Genomic DNA, 23,300 nt, shown 5'->3' on the forward strand with positions numbered 1-23,300 from the left:
ACCACCTGTGCATTAGAATAAAAGTTATTTCACATTCTGTATGGCTACTATTTTCCTAATTCTGCACCGTAACAAAAAAGTATAGCATTCGTTTAGGCAGTGGGGTTTGTTTGTTCACCAGTTTTATCTGAGTGATGTTTGTGAGCTGGAAGGCATTGTTGGTTATGCACTATTTTTCAATATATAGTCATAGAAGATGGGTGAAACATATTTAGATCAATTTTTCTTGTTCATGTGACCATATGTGCAAAATATATTACCCCGGTTTACTCTTAGAAGGTAGAGGCTTTCAAAGCTTAGCGGGAGTGCTATAGTGAATAAAATTACAATACAAAGTAACTGAAGTAATTTCTGAGGTATGGACTCTCCTTTCCTTTGCTCAATAGAAATACCCCGGAGGATCAGTGAACTATTTTCATGTAACAGATAAGCTATGAAATGACATTTCCATGGAGGATGGGTACCCTGCAGGTATTGTTGTGTTAGTAGATACCATTTATAATGCTTTTCATCGGCCACTCTAATCCATAGCACTTGGCTTTTACAGTATATATACTGTTATCTAGGCATTCAACCAAAAATAGGAATGAGGCAATTTCAGTCTCTTGTATGTTATGCTTTCGTGAACTATTCCTGCTTTTATCAGTTCACTTATGATATAATTCCAGTGCCTACAGGTTTGCATTAAAGGTTGCATACACGTTAAGTTCAGTATTCTGTTTGTACCTATTTAATTTTGTGTTCTTATTATATATAATAAAATTAACATACACTGTGCTAAAAGTACACTTGTGTTTGATGATTAAGATGTATGTTTCTAGAGTGAAATGAGCATCGCTCAGCGGTAGAGCTCATGTTTTGCATACCAAAGTTTCCAGATTCATTCCCCACTATGCTTAGGTAGGATGGAGAAAGTTGAGTGGAACTCTGGAAAGCTGCTGCTACTCAGTGTTTATAATATTGAATTAGATGGATCAAACGTCTGAGTTAGTATAAGGCAGTTTCCTATGTTTCCCAAGGGAAAGGCATGCTTTATGATCTGATATGGATATCTCATAGATCTCATAGAATCATAGTTGGAAGGGCACCTGGGGATCATCTAGTCCAACCCCCTACAATCCATGAATATGCAGCTGTCCCTTATGGAGATCAAACCTGCAACCATGGCATTGTCAGCACCACACTTTAACCAACTGAGCTATCTCTAAAATGAAGAATTTCTAAAGATACAGTTCATTTTAGTGGTGGTGATGGTAGATCAAAATATTTCTGTGTAATTGTTAAAAGTGCTGATGTTTTTTTCAGCATATTCCTGTGTAGCACACCCAGCCTCTTCAAGTGTGGTTGTTTAAAATTAATTTATATGCTTAAGACATTCAATAATTTGATGTGTCTTTACCTTATCAAGTCAACTTTGTTATCTTTCTAAGCTTACCTATTTAGTTGTTTTTGCTAGAAGCTCTGTGAACTTCCTACTTTTATGTAAGTTAAGCTGTGTTTGAGAAGTTGTGGCTTGTTTCAATAAAGCTGTAGCAGAGTTAATGTAGGACACAGATTTTCCTCTCCCCCCCAGCCACAATAGTTTGACAAAGGTAGAAGCCACAGAAAATCAATCTGATCTCTATTGACTGCCATGGGACAAAGTATATTATGCAAAATGTAAAAGGAGTGGAGGAGGAGAAGCTTCTACCTTAATAGGGGCCCCACTACTTTCTTCCCCATAAGAGAAAGTCTGCCAGTTGCTCCTTTGCAGGGAAGGAGGAAAATGAGGCACATGGTAGGGATAGAGCTATCCACTGCTGCAGATGCTGAGTGCTTGACTGCTACCAATAGGGACCTCATGCAGTTTGTCTTCCTCCATAGCTTTCAATAACAGATGCTGACACTACACAGGTACTATAAGCCACACTGACATCCCAGACAGCTTCCTTTCAAGGGAGCATTGCAACCACTTTTTATTATTACTCAAACAATTAAGTGATTTGCAAGATAAAGATTTATTATTATTTATTGGAAAATCAGAGAAATTATTTTCAGTTGTCCTATTCCAAATACTAGCTTGCTTATTTATTATTATTATTAATAATAATAAAATATATAGATAAATAGCATAATCTTAATGTGGAAATAAATAAATCTCCATACAACTAGGAAAGTTACGTCACAGACTGGTTTGACTGACCGACTCTTAGCTGTTCTTGATTGATTTCCATTTCTAATATATAACAAATCTTAATAACATGTGTTGTGTTGTGGTTTAAGCTTCCCTTTTCTGGTTGTTCTAGAAGACAAACCAGTTGCTAACTTAGCTGCTGTTAGGAAAGTGCACTTACTAGCCAGCAGGTAGACCATTTCTTATTATTATGACATTGAAATTAGGTTATTCTGCAATGTATCCCGCACCACAAGAACCATATTATCTTCACCCTTCTATCTTGAAAAATATAGTCTTTACATGTTTGAATGATCTTGATAATCAACACTCAACTCTGATGTATTGACTATGTTCATTTCATTAAGTGCTGCTGGACACTCTCAAAGATTCCTACTAAAGTTTCTCATAGTGAATTATGATCAGTGTCTAAAGCACCATCAAATCATAACATGCACAGTTTCAGAAGCTGCACCATAATTAAAATTCTTCTAGGGCTGCTTCGCACTACTAAGGATTCAGCTAGATTGGTAAAGAAAAAGTGTTTTATATGCATTATAACACCAGATAGTGCTGTGGAGTTCCGCTTTCGCCAACATGATTTCTCATACAAAGTTTAACAATGCTTTTTCCTGAAATACTTATTTGATGTGTCTAGATCCAGCCTAAATTTATCTCCATGAATATGTAAATACTTGGAAGAAGCTTACTGAAAGATGTATTCAGATAAATATTAAGCTGCTGCAGATCTGTAGATACCGGCATGTCTCCAGAGACCAGTTGGGTCTTCCTAGAGTATGTTGAGAGAGAGAGAGAGAGAGAGAGAGGGAGAGAGAGGGAGGGAGAGAGGGAGCGCGCAAGCATGGAAACTGTAGTTGCTGCACAATTTCCTGGAAGAAAAAACATCAAAACAGATTCATTTGTCTGCAAAGATTCTTGTTAAAGAATAGAGTATGAGTCAAGCGGCAAAGTATTCCTGAACTCTTTGGGAAAGTTTCTCACTTCTACTTAAAATTAAATATAGGGGAATGCATGCACAAATACAAACACACCATCTATACTTTGAACAAATGAAATGCTTATGGAAATAAGATTTCTAGTGGAACAAGCAATAGGCTGGTTCAGATTATGCTGTAACCCATGTGTAGAAGCTAAACATAAGTAAGTTGGGTTGTGTCCTGTTCATCAAGCAGGATTTCATTTCCACTGGCCCTGTGGACATTAACTAGTTTGCAAAGTTTGCATACAGAGTGTAACACCGCTAGATCTGAAGCAGACAGTAGTACCATAAACCTTATGCATTAATGACTAGTATATACACAAGGCCAAATGTGAAAATCTGGTGATCCCAAAGTCTTTCCTCAAGTTGTGCTCTTTCTGGGTTAGTTTGTCCACTGTTGGTCCCCACCCTGCTCTCAGCTCTCACCCGTGGCTCCTAGAAGCTGTCAGCATGTGACAGCCAGCAGCCATACCCTGGGAAATAGCTTCAACTGGCTGGCTAAACCAGCTAAGGGTAGCCGATGGGTCTCAAACCTTCAGTAAGTTAGGGACTTCCTCTGCATGCAAAGACAGGCTCCTGTACATTGAGTAGATGACACCAATGTTGGGTCCAATGCTCAAGAAGGTGGTTTCTTCATGTGCTGTAGACAGAGATGAGAGGCAGATGGGCTCATTAACCTGGGAGAGTAGCCCATCTAGTAGAAGGTCCTCAGGCCCTGGTGGCTTATAGCTATACACATTTGTGAGAGAGAATCCATACCCACCATAATCCATGTCAAAATCATGGTGCAGTAGAACTTGCTCATAATCCCCATCAGCTGGTGCCCCTCTGAGAACATTGATAGCCTGATCTTTCATGAATTTGTCCAATCCCCATTTCAAAGATGGCTATGTTGATGGTCACACATTCTGATTGAAATTCTGTAGTTTAACTGTGTGAAGAACTAGTTCCTTTTATCTGTCTTAAATCTATGAAAGCTTGACTACATGACCCCAGTATTATAAAAGATGGAGATGAACTACTGTCTAGGCACATTCAACACACAATGCATGCTTTTATATGCTTCTCCCATATTTTCCCCCTTACTTTGTTTTTTGGTTAAAAACAACAGTTCCTCTCTATTAAGCCTTAACTCCAGATCTTTTATGAACAAGTTTAAAAAGTACTGGTTTCAATACAGATCCTTGGGGGACACCACTTCTTACAACCCTCTATTGGAAGAACTGATCATTTATTCCCTTTCTTGGCTTCCTGTTCCTTAACCAGTTACTCATATATAAGAAATGTCTTCTTTCCCCACAAGTGCTAAGATTCCTCTGGAGTCTTTGGTGAGGAGCTTTCACTAAAAGCCTTTTCAAAGCCACTCCCCATTCTTATTGAGCCTTAGCGATTCACAAAGGTGCTTAATTCCCGACATAATTCTATATTTTGTATGTAGGACGCCTTGCCATTCTATTTGCTTTGCTAAACTCTGGCATATACAGTGGTACCTAGGGTTACAGATGCTTCAGGTTACAGACGCTTCAGGTTACAGACTCCGCTAACCCAGAAATAATACCTCGGGTTAACAACTTTGCTTCAGGATGAGAACAGAAATTGGGTGGCGGCGGCGCAGTGGCAGTGGGAAGCCTCATTAGCTAAAGTGGTGCTTCAGGTTAAGAACAGTTTCAGGTTAAGAACGGCCCTCCAGAATGAATTAAGTTATTAACCCGAGGTACCACTGTATGTGAACTAAAATGTAAATGCATTTGGGGAACTTTTGCTAACTATTAAGTCTAGATTTCATTATGACATAAATTTGACATTTCAGTAATGAACAATAAAAATAATACAGGATGTATTAGTAGAATTCCTACTGAAAGTGCTATTAAAATATCATTTTGCTAAGCAACCCCCACCAATAGCTTAAAGCAAATAACTACAGAAGAACCTAAAGCTATTTAGGCTGCTATATTATACACAGTTCCCCATTTAACGCAGGGCATTTTTGAGTAGACATGCATAGGAGTATATTGTTAGGTAATAAAAGGTAAAGGGACTCCTGACCATTAGGTCCAGTTGTGGTCGACTCTGGGGTTGCGGCGCTCATCTCGCTTTATTGGCCAAGGGAGCCGGCGTACAGCTTCCGGGTCATGTGGCCACCATGACTAAGCCACTTCTGGTGAACCAGAGCAGCGCACAGAAATGCCATTTACCTTCCCGCCGGAGCGGTACCTATTTATCTACTTGCACTTTGACGTGCTTTCAAACTGCTAGGTTGGGAGGAGCAGGGACTGAACAACGGGAGCTCACCCTGTTGCGGGATTCGAACCAGCGACCTTCTGATCTGCAAGTCCTAGGCTCTGTGGTTTAACCCACAGCGCCACCCACGTCCCTTTATTGTTAGGTAGTTATCTAAAAATCCAGGAAATATCTCCCTCAAAAATAGTTTTCTTAAAAGCAAAACAAAACACAGTTTTCAGAACTGCAATAGTGGTGCCAGACAGACATTTCTAGGCAAAGAATTATAAAGAGGGAGCGCTGAATGAGAGACAGTTTTACCCTGGTCCCTGCAGATTGGACATCTAAGGTATACAATATGAGAAAAGGTATAAAACCATGAGAAAGAGCCTTTTTTGAATATATGTAGGGACTGTGGCAGAAGAGGAGGCTCAGGAAAACCTCTTACACCTTTTCCTTGTGCAAATACCTTGCAGAGTAGGCCAGTTGCTTCTTTTAACTACCTGCTAGCTGCTGCCACCAGTTCCCACCAGTCAGAAGGGAGATCTTAGGCACCCGAGACAGGGACAAAGAAACTGCTCGCCTCCCACCACTAGAAAGGAAAGGGGGGGAAGGCTCTGCCCCCTGGGATCTCCTGCACCTACCCACTTTGATTCAGGGTAGCCACCCCATCCTCCCAGTGACTGCCTTTGACTCCTACTTAAACCACTGGTAAAGTTGCTTTGGTTCCCTGCTGTCTGTTCCTGATGTAGATCACCCCTTCTCCCAAGGCTGAAGTGGGGGGACCATTTTGTGGATTGTATCAGACGCCAAAATGTTTTGGGTTGGCCCTGTGTGGATCTAATGGTTTAGCAGGAACTATGTTCTGCCCAGTCAGGGAAAATGGAATGGTAGACCCAATGCTTTTTGTGACAGGGACTAGGAAACCTATGGCCTTTAACGTAAATTGGGTTTAGAAGCCAGTGTAGATAAACCAGCATACATAATTTTTCTTCTATGTGTTCTTCTTCATTCAGTCATGGGTGTCTGTATGAGCTGAAGCTTTAAGTCAGTTTTCAGGGGTGGCCCCACACAAATTAAATACTAGTATACTTTTGCTTAAAACTGTTTTAGTTCTGCTATAGAAAAGAGATTGCACTTGCACTGTAAGTAAAAAATATGTGATCATACTGCAACCCAACCAGTCACTTGTCACCACAGTCACTTCCTGTTTTTAGTTGAACAAGTGGCATTCATGTTCAAAACATTGCTTCCTATTGAAACTGATACCTGCCCATATGATATTATCAAAGCATTGTATACACAGCAAATGGATCACTGAGTATTCTCAGGTTATATAGGCATGAAATTGTACTGATTTTCAATCTTTCACATAGGTTCTCAGGTATTCTGTTACACATTTGTAAATGTCCATTCTATATTTATTGAAAGGCAGAGTATTGCTAGAATCTATAAAACACTGGGAATGTCCCCGTTTTTTATTTTATTTTGAAAATCATATTGTGACAGTGTTTTATCTAGTGAATGAAGTCTTTGTTGTCACACATTTCTGGAGGTGTGAGAAACACAATACAGAGTGAAATAGCACAGGGCTTCTAAATCTGACAGCTATCTGAAAAAATGTTTGTAATGTTGTTGTTTTTACTTGAATTTAATACAGCCCTGATGCAGTGATTTCTCAGTGAATTCAAAGGAATGAAAGCCAAAGCTTATTCAGTGTTTTGTTTCTGTGTAAAACAAAGAACTCCTGACTATTTTTACTCAATATTCTCTGATTTCCCACTGACCTTGTTTGCATGCCAAGGTAAACTACCATAACTGGTTTACCATGAATGCAGATTATTATTATTATTATTATTATTATTATTATTATTACTATTTTCTAAACTGCCAGTTCATCCAACGGTCACAGGATGATGTACAATATAAAAAGACAAAAATATATACCGTAGTGACAAAACAGTATCCCGCCCCCTGTTTAAAAGGTCACATATTATTTAATTAGCCAAAGGCCTGGGAAAAGAGAAATGTATTTTCCTGGAGCCTAAAGATATGTAACAATGGCACCAGGCAAGTCTCCCTGGGGAGAGCATTCCCTCCCTGGAGAGCCACAGCAGAAAATAAACATTCTCATGTTGCCTCAGATGATGAGCGTGAGGTCTGAATGGCTTCATATGGGGAGAGGTGATCCAGGAAGTATTGTAGTCCTGAGCCACTTAAGGATTTATAAGTCAAAACCAGCATTTTGAATTGGGCCCCAAAATTAATTGGCAGCTAGTGAAGTTTGGCCAGGATTGGTGTTAAGTGCTGAAACTGTATTGCCCTGGTGAGCAACCTGTATAACAGAAGCCCCATGTATAACATATTGCAGTAATCTAACCTAGAGGTTATCAGAGCATAGACAAGTTAGGCTATCCATGTCCAGATAGGAGCACAGCCAGGCCACCAGCCAAAGCTGATGGAAGACACATCATGCCAACGAGGCCACCTGAGCCACAAACGACAGCTGTGGATCCAGAAGGAACCCTAAGCTGCATACCTGCTCCTTCAAGAGCAGGCAGTATCCCATCTGATCCAGCAAACCACCCACTAACAGTGCCTCAGACCTGTCTGAACTGAGCTTCAGTTTATTGGCTCTAATCCAGTCTCTATCCTGGTAGAGATCATCATACAGGGCAACCAAAGCAGTTTCTGTGCCAAAACCCTAATTTATATAGATCTAGAAAACCAGTTTCCTCCAAGAGCACCTAGATCTGTTCTATGACTACCACCTCAAGAAGCTTGCCTAAGAAGGGGAGGGTGGCAACTGGCTGGTAATTACTGGCCCAGCCACCTGTCCCCTCTCTGCTAGTTTTTATCAGCCAAGAGGGGCAAGGGTCCAGAACGCTAGTGGTCACCCTGACCGGTCCAAGCATTTTATCCTCATCTTTGAGCCTTACTACCTGAAACTCATCCAACACAACAGGATTAGACAGTTCTCTAGACACCCTTTGAGATTCATCTGCTGTAACAGCGGAGTCAAGGTCCTGCTAGATGCAAGTGATTTTATCTAGTCAGCTTTGCTCCTCCATGCTAGCGCCACCATCCTTGGCTTAGCGTTACTTCCAAAGTGCAGTTCTGCAGCCAACGTTTGTTCTTAACGCTGTGGTATGTTTGAGCAAAACAAAGCTATGATCCCCATTTTGGAATAAGCTCAGGAATCATTCCCTATGCTAGCAGGGAAGAGCAAAACAGGCAACTGGTGTGGTCATGGTGTACCACGTGAGCTTTGAACTGGGCCATAGTCACATTTCAACCCTTTTAAACCCTATGCAGAAAATACTTCTCAAACCACAAAGTGCCACTTGATTCAATCAGGTGTTTGAATTTAGAAATTACTGCATTCTAAGGTTATGCATCCCATAATGTGGTAAATCTCACTATATTATGTTGCTTTTAACACAAGTTAGAACAAGGTGGTACAAGTTAATCCCTGTCTTTTTGAGTTTCTGTCTAATGATAATTCATGCAACCAATTCAAATGTTGATCTTTACATGGTGAAAAATGTGCCCATATACAAGTAGTGCTCCCATCCAATCAAGTTTCTATCCTTGGCAGTCAACAGGTGATGCAAGTGTCAGATGTGATAGCTATGTTTATCACGTGAAAAACAAGTTCCTATGAATCTGTTCCCATGGAAGTTTACGTACTACCTGGGCATCAAAGCAATGACAACAAAGACCAAACTAGAAACCTTAACAGCAAGAAATTAGGAGCACACAATCAGCCATACATAGGTGTTATTATGTGTGCTTGTGTGCTAGACTACACCTTTTATTATAATGCAGGTTTCTTTTTAAAAAGTATTGGTTTAATGTAACATGAAATGCACTTAAGAGCCCCCAGTAAGGCATTCATAACTCTACTGTGTGCAACAATTGAGTTGGCTTATAATTACTGTACATCTGTAGAAAAGGATTATTTAAAAAAATATTCTCCTAATTGTTTTTAGCTTTAGACCCAGCTAAAGATCCATGCTTAAAGATGAAATGTAGTCGTCATAAGGTATGCGTTGCTCAAGACCAACACACAGCTGTTTGCATTAGCCACCGGAGACTTACGCACAGGTAAATATCTCCATATTATTGATTAGTTAACAGTAACAAGGTCTGTAACTATGGAATTTTGCTAACTGCTGCATTTTCATCGCATCTCATAGCTGAGGTAAAAATATGTGACAGTGTATATATTCATGAACTTTCTATGTATAAAAGAATCCTTCATGGACTTCATGAGCTACAGATATTAAAAAAACTTATTTTGTTATAATGCTGGGGTAAACCATAGTTAAGCAATGGTGTGTGCAGTATCATTTCACTACTCCCTGGAGCAGGAAAGCAAACCGTAGAATGCTGTTACATTTGAACCAGCACTTTTATTTGACTCTCCCAAGCAAACCATGAGCATTGCTTCTGAACATGGCCAGTGAATTGCTATCAAAATGGCCATATTTATGCCAGTTATATGCCAAGCAGTTCCAAAGTAACTGTTCCTGTCCCAAAAATGCACTTCTGAAAGCGATGCCCCCCTTTTTTTATTTGCATGCAAACATGCATCTATGTGCATGAATGCACACATTCCTCTGTAGAAAGTCCAAAGTTTCATGTGGTGGTCTGTTCTGAAAAGTGTACATGCATATTTCTGAACTGGTCAGACTGTTAATGGTTAAATTTATACTATCATTTCATACAAATAGAAAGTGTTAATTGTATCATCAATAGTACAGCTGTTATTCTCTCCTCTGGGGAGTAGCAAAAAAAAGAAAGAAGTAACACACTATGTGGGCGGAAACAAACACAGGGAATTCCTTATTCACATCTCATTTCCAAGGATTTTGTGCAAACAGCAGTGGGCAGGCAGGATAATCTGTACTGTCATAGCTCTCCCAAGATTGCTGGGACAGCTTTTCTACCACCACTTGGTACTTACTGTCTTATTCTGATGAATGTTGCCTAGGAGCAAAACAGTGAAAAATCTGACCTGCTGTTGCCTCCCTCCATGCTGCCTAGAGTGAGACAGATAGCTCAGACAGGTGGTAGTGAGGTATCAAACACAGTTGTCCATGTTCCTCCTGTGGGAATTCCTCCTGATCTTAGTGTGTGTTCCAAAGTATGTGTTACTCTGAGGGCTCCCTTATTATGTAACAGGTGAGAGCCGCCCCAGTGTCGGGATACCATGCAGTAAAATCCTGGGTATATAGGGAGTATTTCATCTTAAGAAGATTAATTGTGGATGGTTGGGGAGAGGAGGAAATACAACAATTGAGTAAAAAAAAGATGAATGCTGTTTATTCATTGTTCCACAGCAAAGCACTAAAGCATATCAGTTTGTCAGTTAATCATGCATAATTCAAATATGCATTTTAATCATTGTTGTTTTTTCTTTATAATTCTGGAAACTATGTTCATGTAATGGTGTTTCCTTGCTGTTCAGCATAGTATACTTACTGAGCAGATGGATAATACGTATAACAGCAAAAGTTGTGAGATGTCAAGTGTAGTTGCATAGCTACTGGAGTTTCTAAAGCTGTGCATTGCATATTGGAGAGAGGACCAGATGCCATTTTTCTACCAGATTCTCTTGAAAAACAGGGTTATACTTGAGGCCACAGAGGTGTCTATCAAGTTATGTTAATGGTTCCATTGTTGTTCATAGTAACAATTATGCATTTAAATGTATTCTTGTATTCTGTTGCTTTTCATTTGATAGATTTCCCTCCAGTAATGCAGCTGTTCTATTAAAAATAAAACAACAACAAAAACTCCTTTCAATTTAAGGGAGCACATTTTCTTGCCAAATTCTGAAGTTTATGCTATCATTGGTGGCTGGTATGGTACAGTTCTCAAAATAGATAGTTTTAATTGAGTGCACCTGCACTGCTTAGGAAAGCATACCTTTTTATAATTTTTCCTTACTTCACAAAAATATAGCTTGTGTTGATAAATCAAAGATTTAATAGAATTAAGCACAATTGGTCATCAGGAATCTTTATTCCTAATAAACAGACACCTGGACCATTCAGCACTAAATAGATTGAAATGAGTAGGAGGCAGAACATAGTTTTCCTTATATGGAATGCAAAGTCATGGGAATCTATTGTAGGCCAGCCCACCTGTAACATGTAAGGTGGAAGACATCCCTGTTAGGTTGTTGACATCACTGTTAGATTGCAACAATGGTAGATGGGCGGGGCGGGGCAGAGCGGGAGAGCTCAGCTATCATGTGCCATTAATATTAAATACTGCATATCGATTAGTGCCTGCCTCTTTTCCAGAAGGGATTTAGGGCAGATGAATTTGGGTGTCAACACACTTGTGCCTTGTGACCCTGCATCTGAATACTTCTGGGGTAGAGCACTTTAAGCACTTGATTGCATTCGCTGATATATTTTTCGAAAATGTATGGCTTGAGTGTTGAAATACTTTGTTTCTTAGGATGGAGTTACAGTTGTAATGTGCTATTTGTGATGTAATTTTAAGGTGAAATACAAACACACAAATACATGTTTTTGAATATGATTATACCAGAGGTTTTCAACCTTTTTGAGTCCATGGCTTCCTTGACCAACTACATTATTTCTGTGGCTCCCCTGTGAGGAAACACATTCCAAAGCCTCAGAAGCCAATTTATGTCACCTCTTGATTGCAGCCAGCAGTCATTCACCCCTTTTAGAACACCCTCCCATGTGGAGTGATCCTTCAGCCTCCTCTCCCCTCTCCTTGTGAGTCCTCCGCATAGCTGCCCCAGTCTCTGAGCCTTCTCCCCTCACCCCAAAGAGAGGTGCCTTCTCAAGCCATCTCACAGGGGCCTGGGAAGAGGATTCCCCCAGCCTTAGTGGCCCAATAGAGACTGGCTGAAGGTGAATGTGCGGCCACCATCTTACTCGCCTTCGGAGGCAGCAGGTGGCAGCAGCAGGCGCCACTGGGTCTACATGGTGGAAAGATTCCCCTTTGGCGCCAGACACTCAGCTCCCAGGCAGGCATTGCACTTAGCAAGCACAAGTAAGGCCAGTGTAGTGCCTGCCTGCCTGCCTGCCTGCCTGCCTGCCTGGCCTCCCAATTGTTGATCCATTCCAAACAGCAAGGGATGGCTGATTGACTGGATGGGCTCCCTCACCCATCTGCTTGCCACCTCAGCTCCTGGCAAGCAGCACCCCCTGGCCAGCCCCAGAGGCACCATTTAGCTGGAGAGGTTGTAGCTGAGCAAGCCTTTGGGAGGCAGAGGTGCAAGAGGGCATCAGAAGAGGGAGGGAAGGAAAGAGGGATGGAGGTCATATTGGCCGCGGCACCCTTGACCATCATTCAAATCACCCCAGGGTGCCACGGCACACTGGTTGAAAACCACTGGCTTATACTCATCAGGCTTTCATTTATTTTTTAGTTTGATTAGAGATTTTGACAATCTGTGTGCTTTTGCACATACCCGTGAAATATTATGGTATAATAATATTATTTATACCCCACCCATCTGGCTGGGTTTCCCCAGCCACTCTGGGTGGCGTCCAGCAAAATATTAAAATACAATAGTCTATTAAACATTAAAAGCTTCCCTAAACAGGGCTGCCTTCAGATGTCTTCTGAAAGTCTGGTGGTTGTTGTTCAGTTTGACATCTGGTGGGAGGGTGTTCCACAGGGTGGGTGCCACTACCGAGAAGGCCCTCTGCCTGGTTCCCTGTAACTTGGCTTCTCTCAGCGAGGGAGCCACCAGATGGCCCTTGGCACTGGACCTCAGTGTCCGGGAAGAATGATGGGAGTGGAGACGCTCTTTCAGGTATACTGGACCGAGGCCATTTAGGGCTTTAAAAGTCAGCACCAACACTTTGAATTGTGCTTGGAAACGTACTGGGAGCCAATGTAGCAATGCAATGTATTTAGTAATGCAAGGCTGAGCAATGAAGTTCAGCTTTGGTTAATCCTTTCATGATATTTAACAGGTAGATTTTAGAGAATCCTATCACAGGTTAGGTTTCTTCCCATTGACAAGTACTACTTCAAAGAACAGGCCATTATGTTTTATTTGCAGTCATCATGTGAATAGCACCATTATCTGTAGCCACCTATAATCTCATATCAACACAAACTGAATTGCTTCTTGTTGTAAAGATATTTTTTTTGCTTCAAATATCAGTAATTTTTCTCAGCTTACCTGTTATTTACAAATGCCTTTGAGATCAAACCCACCAACAGATGTTGCAAATTCTAAAAATAGGGCATGCCACATATATCTTATCAACCTGACCTTGCTACCCTTTTGACATTAATAGCAGCCTTCTGATTCAATGTACATGTGGCATTGTAATGAATCAGAATCATGAAGGGGGAGTGCGAGGGAGCCCCGACTGTATATCTTTTATCTTTTAGAATTGATTGCCAGACTACGTAAATCCCAGAAAGTTGAGAACTTTTAAATCTTATCTTCATTTATTGCACTTCTTAATTTTGGAACTGAAAGAATTAATAGTATTCCAGAAAGCAGTGAGAATTGCTTTAAAATCAGCTATTGGATCTGCTTCATTTGCTTATCCTATTGACCTTAGCTTTGGGTATATAGCTATAGCTAAGGAGTTATTTTCCCCCCTAAAAAATTGTTTAGGGGTATTCTCATTTTCCTACACATATTAAAATACTGCCCCTCAATCAGGCCAAAGTTAGATTCACAAAATGTTTAGGGGTATGCGTACCCCTGCATTCCCCCAGGAAAAAAGCGCTAGCTATAAGGCCTGGTAAGGAGGGGGGTGGAATGTAGACAGAATGGAGTGAAAATCCATTAATTTTGTTTTTATGGTGCTTTCCCCAATTTCCTCCCTAAGCTATTCCTGATTTGTGTGCTGTAGTAACATGGGGAAAAACATTTCCCTTTCAGCTTTCAGGGGTGATCAGCTCTGCGCCCTGAAGCATGGTATTTGGTTACCCTTGTCTGTGATAGATGATGTGACAGAAGGCTGGAAAAAATTCTGAAGTGCTATAGAGCTGCAGTAGTGGCTCCATTATACACAATACACAGAACAATATCACTTATTCAAGCTGTTCTTTGGCACTGCATCTTCAAGACAGAAGTCCCTCTGTGAGTGACATTGTTTCACGTTAGTATTTTCTTTTTCGAGACTTCACTTAAAGCATAGTGCTTTGGAAGATGCTTGATAAAAACAAACAAACCTTATCTCTTGAGTAATTTGTGTTAAGAAATCATATCAGGAAGGCAGTAAATGTGTTGAGATAAGTACCTATGTTGAGATAAGTAGTCTTGGAGTTGGAGTGATATGAAAAATTCACCTAATAAGATATGTTTGATAGGTTCATATAGCTTGATTTTCTATGGAACAATTTATGGGTTAGAGAACAAGGAAGGATACATTTCTTAGTTTGGATAATGGGTGGGCTCCCAGTAACAAATTAATATTCTCTCTCTCTCACCCCCCTTCTTTTGCCTTTTAGTAGCATCAGCAACAAAATAAATTAGCACAGAAAAAGAAACATAAAGTAAGCATTGATTTATTGGTTTGCCTATGACAGTCTGACCCTTTGTCACCAAATGCTTAATGTACTGAAAGTGAATTCATAGGGAGCAGATGCTCCCCTAATTGTTTGAGAATGAGACTGTTTTGTTAGTAATGGGAAGGAAAGTTGGGTTGGGAGAAACAAAGAGTGCACTTGCTGAGTCTTTGGATGGATCTACACATAGGGGAAAAAACCACTATAAACAAGTCATAAATTGTTATAACAAAGAAAAAATGCTATGTAAAATCACATATAAAAGATTTGAGCTCTACAGGACCATCTGGTGTTGCATGTTTATAATGCATTCAAAACGCTGTTTTTTTGACTAATGTAACTGAGTTCTTAAGTGCTGAGTAAATATTGCATAGGATTTCACTGTAAGCTATTTATAGGATATCTAAAGGTTTTCAGATATTCGTTGAATACTGAACACAGAGTGCAGTCCAGAAGGATTTGCGTTATATGCATTCATACCAGAAAGATTCTGTAATGGAATAATGAGTTTGTGCTGTACCAAAGGACTATATGGTGTGGATCAGAACACATAGGTAGCTTGCTTAAAATTGCTGCGATGTGAACTCTGAGAAAATATGATTATACACAGAAAGTATTAAGTTTAAAGAACATTGAAGAGTTTTGAATTGAATTGAATTTATTACGGTCCCAGACCAGACTCCATACCATACTAAACAAATCAAAAACACAATAAAATTAAATTTAAATTAACAATCAATATAATGATAAACAGTACAATTATGGCAGCAGTTAAAATATGGTTTAAGTCTTAATCTCTCCAATATTATCTATAATTTGCTTCTAAGGCCATAGTCTTTATAATAGCACCGCTTGTTCCCTAAGTTTTATGGCAACCACGCAAAATTTGGTCACCTTTAAGGTGATCTCTGGATCATTGTCCTCTGTCAGAAATTTTAAAGGTTTGGGCCCACTTGGAATTTTCTGTATAACGGGTGATAAAAACCGAGCGTATATCCCTGTAAAAATGGCGTCGTATCAGGATGTGAGAGACAGTTTTCACCTCTATCGCACCGCCGGGGCAAACTCGTTCCACATACAGTTTACCCGCGTATCTGCCCTGCAACAAGGCAGACAGCAGTACGTTGAATCTAGCGAGGGTAAACAGCCGTCTATATTTACCTTAGGTATTTGTAATTTTGACAAATATGTCGCTGGGGTAAACCCTCTCCCATTATCTTTGATTGCTGGATGCTTATTCATCTTGCTCACATGATGCTGAAGCTCTACATTGATCCCAGATTCGTTGGTGAATTGTTACTCAGGCTTTCTCATAGCCGACAGCTATCAGTGCCTGTGGCAAGAACCCCAAACCTTTTAACTTTCCGTACAGTGTAGATTTCCATTTGGATTGATAGGAATCCAATAGGGTTAAGGGTGCCAACCCAACAGGGAAAAATGAGTTTTAACCAATAATGGATCTTCAAGATCCATATCCAAGCACTAACAGGGATTTGACCGAGCTCTAAGCGGACAGCTGTATTAGACACGCAAGAGAGGATCCCTAGTAGGAAACGATAAAACTTGGTCTGGAATATTTCTAACGGATAAAAGTTTTGAAAGCTGCAGATCTGAGAGCCATATGTCATTGAAGATTTTTAAATATATAAGATCAGCTTTACAAGGAAGGCAATTTCTGAGTTAAGCTGCTTGAAGAAATAGATTCGCAAGCGATGGCTTTCATTTTCTGGATATTGAATTGAACTTGATTTTGTGCTGGGGCTAGTATTTAAAATAATTAATCTGATGGCCTGTGTGTACGAATTTACATTGTAAAATGAAGGTGAACAGGTTGGTAAAGTTTGGGTGTCCCTTTTCCCTTTTCACTTTGGGATCAGTTTCTACCTTGAGAAGAAGGGAAGTGTTCCCTTATATTTCCACAGGGCCTGCACTCCTGTCAAGTAGACAGAACCTCAGGCAAGTCGAGGTTTGGAGAAGCAGGCTGACCTCTTACTCTCCCTGAGGAAAATGCCTTAGTGGATGGTAGAATGGTGAAAGGGGAGGAAAGGTAGAGGAAGGGAACACAGGAAATGGTGAAACTCTCCTGCTTGTAGAGCAGCCAGATATCACTGAGACCTGTGTTGTAGTCAGGGTCTTTCCCACCTTTGCCCACTTGGGCACTCAATGCAGCACAACTGCTGGCTGGAGAGTCGGTGGTGTGTGTGTGTGCGTATGTGTGTGTTGCCATTGTTCATAGATTCTCTCACTTACCGTATTTTTCGCTCTATAAGACGCACCAGACCACAAGACACACCTAGTTTTTGGAGGAGGAAAACAAGAAAAAAAATATTCTGAATCTCAGAAGCCAGAACAGCAAGAGGGGGATCGCTGCACAGTGAAAGCAGCAATCCCTCTCACTGTTCTGGCTTCTGGGATAGCTGTGCAGCCTGCATTCACCCCATAAGACGCACACACATTTCCCCTTACTTTTTAGGAGGGAAAAAGTGAGTCTTACAGAGCAAAAAATACGGTACCTAGGATACCTCTCCATCTGGGAGCTGGCCTTGAGGGCAAAAGAGACAGATTAGAGATGCTGCTAGGTGGGTGGTATTTGATGTTATTTTCTCTGATTGTTACTACAGTTTAATAAATGAACCTGATTCAAGTGTTCTCTACCAAAATTAAACTTCTTTGATTATGATACCTTGTTATACATGGACATTTTTCAAATTAATTCCAATAATCTGAACAAGATTTTACTGTTTGTTAATCAGTGGAATTGTTATGCAACCAGAAGTTTATAAGCTCCCTTCCAATTTTAAAATGACAGAACTAAATAGACATTGCCTTGGATCCGGAGTAGATTAGTTATGCTTATATTCTGATTAAAATCAATGGGATTTAAGTTAGTTTTAAGCATCAACTAATATGATTAATTTGTCCCATTGATTTGAGTGAAACTAAAACATAACCACAGAGCTGATCAGAAGGCCAGCAGTTCGAATCCCCATGATGGGGTGAGCTCCCATTTTTTGGTCCCTGCTCTTGCCCACCTAGCAGTTTGAAAGCGCATCAAAGTGCAAGTAGATAAATAAGTATCGCTCTGGCGGGAAGGTAAATGGTGTTTCCATGCGCTGCTCTGACTCGCCAGAAACTGCTTAGTCATGCTGGCCACATGACCCAGAAGCTGTACGCCAGCTCCCTCGGCCAGTAAAGCGAGATAAGTGCTGCAACCCCAGAGTTTCACGACTGGACCTAATGGTCAGGGGTCCCTTTACCTTTAAAACAGAACTAACTTGTTCTGAATCTAGTCTATTGGCTCTGTAAGAGATTCCACTTCTGGGGTTTCCATTGAAGCATATATTAAGATTAACAGAAGTTCATGGTAAACTTTAACTCCCCACACATACAGGGTGTTAATGGTCTGTGAAACTCAATTTTTATTAATTTGTGTTGTCATAATTTCAACATGTTCTTCAAGTACTGGAACTTACAAGCTAAGAAGGAAGAGCTACTGAATCAGGATTAACTATGTCTATATATACAATGATACAGTCATACCTCGGGTTACAGACGCTTCGGGTTGTGCGATTTCGGGTTTTGCACCGCGCTGAACCCGGAAGTACTGGACAGGATGCTTCTGGGTTTTGGTGCTTGCACATGCACAGAAGCACCAAATTGCAACCTGTGCGGGCACAGACGCAGTGCTGCGGGTTGCGGACACTGCGGATTGCGAACATGCTTCCCGCACGGATCACATTCGCAACCCGAGCATCCACTGTATTTAATTTTGGAATGTTTCATACCATTACCTGTTTGGCCATCAACTGGGATGGTGGCATGGTTATTCTGCCCTTAACGTAACATAGGCAATAGGTTAGAAATCTCTCATCTTTCTTGATAGATTTCCAGGCATCTTCTTTTAGTGACTTGCATGGCAAAACCAGGTTTTTCAGCTAGTAGCCTAATTATTCTTCTACTTAAACAAGATTCATTCTGTTATGTAATGCAAAATATGTAATAAATTTACTGGTGGAACTATCAAAATTATTCTCCCAAGATAATAGGTTTGGATGTTTCAATATTATATTTGAGCAAAGTATGCAAAACTATCTTCCTCCTTTCCTCAACTGAAGTGTTATATCTGTCATGTCCGAACAGCAATTTACAGTAATTAAATTGCCATAAATTGTGCTGTTTACATATATTTATATACAAAAAACAGTGAATGAATTTATAATAGAACTAGAGCAAGGTCTCATATGATATGCCAGTGAAGCAATTAGAAGAGAAGATAACTAATTGCAAAGGTAGCAAACACTCTAACCAAATGCTTTAAGCATGTCTGTGTATATGTGAAATTAGTATACAAGTCTCACCATCTTCTGGATTTTGTATCTTGTAGGTGTGTTTCTCAGAGAGAAAAAAGACTCAGAAAAGAGTTAGTTGACTGATATGGATGGGATCATTCCCGTCTAGTCATCTCCACTGATATCCCTTACATTAAAAATAGGGGAAGACCTCAGATTCATTGTGTAAATTCATGTAAACTATAGTTTAGATTGATAAAAGCAACATATAATTTTTGCTTCAAATTATGGACTAACTATAGTTTAATAGATCAACAGGGCAGTCGAAGCCCCCAACCTGCCATGCTGCAAGGGGCTTGGATGAGACAGATCCAGCTGTGCATAGATCTGTCACTGGCTATGGGAGCACTCCTGCCCCAATGGCAGGCAGGTGGAACCCTAACCTGTAGTAGCCAGCAGAAACTAGTCCTCTTGGCTTTCTCAATTCCATCAGGTTTCCATTGTGCCCAATATATCTCTGCTCTCCTTTGACACCATGCACTCCGGTTTGCCTTCTTAGCTTGAAGACCTCTGTCCTTAGCTTATACAGTGGTGCCCCGCAAGACGAATGCCTCGCAAGACGAAAAACCCGCTAGACGAAAGGGTTTTCTGTTTTTCGCTGCGCTTCGCAAGACAAATTTCCCTATGGGCTTGCTTCGCAAGACGAAAACGTCTTGCGAGTCTTGCGATTTTTTTCGCCCCCCCCTTTTTCTAAGCCGCTAAGCCGCTAATAGCCTTTTAGCCGCTAAGCCTTTAATAGCCGCTAAACCGCTAAACCGCTAATAGCGCTAATCCGCTAAGCCGCTAATAGGGTTGCTTCGCAAGACGAAAAAACCGCTAGACGAAGAGACTCGCGGAACGGATTATTTTCGTCTTGCGAGGCACCACTGTATATGGCCTATCTCTCAATGTATTTGGAACATGCTGTACGTTTTTCTCTATGGGAAATACAAATTGAATGTGGAAATACATTAAGTCCTTTCAGATTCTGTTCATTCTGCTAGAAGGAACTTGTTTCATCTGATCCCACTCAAGTTTCTCAAATGACAAGATTCTCGAGTCTGATATTATTAAAGACTAGGCTCACTCTGAGCCCATACTGTCCAATTTGGTTTTATACCGTTTTCATGATTTCCCCCACATTGACTTGCTTGTGTATTAAGAAATGCTGCTGCTGCTGGTAGGGTCATCTTCAGGTTCCCCCTCAGGGAGCTGTATATTATGTGGAGATGCAGAAGAGAACCTTTCCTGTTGTATCTCACTGGTTATAGAACACATTTTCCCCCAGAAGCTTGGGAAGTGCCAACAGTAAATTCTTTAAGCCATGAAATTGTACCCATTTCATAAAAAATATTCATTTATTTTAAACAATACTTCAAAGAGATTTTAATGATTGTTTTGGAGGAATTATTGATAACGAATGCCCACAGTCTATGTAATACTTTCCTGCTTGTTTTTTCAGTACTTCAGCAGGTTAGCCAAAGTGAGAATGTCTGATATGCTACTTTGTCGTTTCTTGATCCTCTTAAGCTGCAACGTGCAAATCAGAACATAATAGCAGAACTGTTCTTGTGGGTAGACTGTTTTTGAATACTTTGTTGTTCCTGTTTGAAATCAGGCCAGTGTATGAGGAAATGAAGAAATAATGCAACTACTAATGAAATAATAAGCATCAGGGTTATGTGATCCTCCCTGCTTTTATTTTTTATTTTTTTAGGGATCCTGATTCTGTCTGCCATTCTGCAACCAGTCTTTGAACTTAGTTGGCTTAAGCATGCGGGATGGAATGTGGGTTAAATCTTCACACAATTACTTTGTGCGTGAACATGTCCCCTAAAATGTGTGATGTAGTTGTACAGTGGTACCTCTGATTACAGACGTGTCAGACTCCTCTAACCCAGAAATAGTACCTCGGGTTAAGAACTTTGCTTCAGGATGAGAATAGAAATCGTGCGGCGGTTGCACGGCGGCAGCGGGAGGCCTCATTAGCTAAAGTGGTGCCTCAGGTTAAGAACAGTTTCAGGTTAGGAACGGACCTCCAGAATTAATTAAGTTCTTAACCCGAGGTACCACTGTACAGATTGTAGCTAGCTTTTTTTATTTTTTTTAAAATATGATTCGTACCTTCAGTCTTAAAATGCAGACCATCTCTTTCTCAAGGTAATCAAATTAGGATATGCTGAAAAATGGGTCATGTTATGATCCCCTGCTTTAAACTAAATAAAGAAACAAGGATGGGTTTCCCTGTCCATGACCATTTCCAGTTATATGACAACACTATTGCTGTTTGAATTGTAGTCCTCTCTTCCTTCCTTTCTTTTAAAGGCATGTCTTAGACAGATTGCACAGAAGTTGGAAATGAGGCTATTTAGAATGTCATCATTTTGCATTATAACCCTGCTCTCTGAAGAAGCCCAGCTGGTGCAGTTGAGCCCCTTCTTGGAATTTTTTAGTCTGATTCATTATTGTGATGTGTACTTGTGTACAGAAACATTTAATCATTCTTACGCTCCAAGCTCTATTGAATCTAGTGAAAGCTTTCTGTTTCTCTGCATAATTTGCGTTGCCAGTCTGCCAGCTTGGAAAAGTTTCAAGCTTGTTGCATTATCTATGTTTGTTTGCACAGGAAGTGATGCTGCACGTAGGCTTGAATTTACAGTAATTCTTTTGTAATGGGCTAATGAGCAGGACTACTTTATTCACAATGGTAACATTATATAGCTTTGATTAGTCCAATTACTGTGGAACTGTGCAATTGTGATGATTCTTACACTACCCTGCAAAGTACCCCCCTTCAAAAAGCAAAACAAAAAACCAACCCACGGGATTTGCTCTACTGTGCTTTAATTTTGCTTGACAAGAAAGCAGTTGGAAGAAGTAAAAGGCAAAAAGATCTGTGAATGTACTGGAGACTCTATATAGTGCAGCAGCTTATTTTATTTATTTATTTAAAAAACAATATCACAATTAATGTATGGGATTGCTAGTTCTAGCTATTCTTTAGGGAACAAAATACAGTTCTTGGATGAGTATAACTGGTTGTGTAGCCACAATGGGGGACAGAGAGGGTAACTAGCTCTATTCTTTTATAGGCTTGCATGAGAGTTAAGCATCAAAAGGACCCCACGGGGGAATTATTTTGTGCTTTTTTTCATTAATGATTTTCACTGATACTAATGGAAAATGGGCAGGATTGCATGAGAGAACTGAGATTGCCAACTTTTAGGTTCTGGGAGTTGGCAGGAACTGTTTGTAAGCTCTGTAAGGCTACACTGGTGGCACACGGAAGTGCTTTCAACAGAGGACCACCATTGACTGAAGCAAATTTTGGCTGGCTGCTGTGGCTATCTTAACTTCTATAATTTCTCACCTTGACCACCTACTTCAAGGGGCCAAGATAGGCTCAAGTGTGAAGTGTCAGTGAGTGTACTTTTAAAAAATTGGGATTCAAATATGTGTTCATGCAGTGGTGGTAAACAACGGTATTTCAACACTTTAATTTATTTTTTTGAGACAAAGCTTCTACCCCACAGTTTTTTCTAGTATGAGACATAGGGTGAGGAACACCATGAAATAAGCAAAAGAATATTAACGAGGTTGCGTTGAGTTGGATCTGCTATTTTATACAGGGTGAGTCCTTTAAAAGAGGCCCCGTGGACACAGAGTACACATGTTCCACAGGGTCTCCTTTAAAAGACTCACCCTGTACATATTAGTTGTGCACTTTAGCTTGCTTTTAATCTTGTTTTCACACTTGTTAGTAATGTGTTCTTCTTTGTAAGTCACTTTGAGTTCACTTTACTGAACAAAAACAACACATAAATAATAGTAAACATAATGAAAAACAGTAATTAAAAAAATTGTTGCCAGAGCAGAGAACAGTGGTCAAGGAAATCTAGATTATTAGCAGCAAAATTGACCAAATATATCATTGGTTCAGCCTTCTTTAAAGTTCTCTTTGAAGAGCCCAAGTCTGCATGTATTGCTGAAAGGTGTATTGCAGTAGTTTTCAACCAGTGTGCCATGGCACCCTAGGGTGCATTGAATGATGGTTGGGGTACTGTGGACA

At 40.3% G+C, this 23,300-nt stretch overlaps 1 protein-coding gene across 2 annotated transcripts in view; it reads left to right on the forward strand.

The window, feature by feature from the left end:
• The window catches only part of SPOCK3 (SPARC (osteonectin), cwcv and kazal like domains proteoglycan 3), a 125,327-nt gene that overhangs the window by 43,300 nt on the left and 58,727 nt on the right, over positions 1 to 23,300 (forward strand). Inside the window, exon 4 of one of the 2 annotated variants that reach the window (XM_081021766.1) lies at positions 9,365 to 9,479. The exons of the other annotated variant lie outside the window; for it this stretch is intronic. Within the exon in view, the coding sequence (XP_080877892.1) occupies positions 9,365 to 9,479 (115 nt within the window). The remainder of the gene's footprint in view (positions 1 to 9,364; positions 9,480 to 23,300) is intronic. 2 annotated transcript variants of the gene reach the window in all.

Source organism: Podarcis pityusensis (genome assembly GCF_964106645.2).
Source record: "Podarcis pityusensis genome assembly, chromosome: 9".
In the NCBI taxonomy this organism is placed as follows: domain Eukaryota; kingdom Metazoa; phylum Chordata; class Lepidosauria; order Squamata; family Lacertidae; genus Podarcis; species Podarcis pityusensis.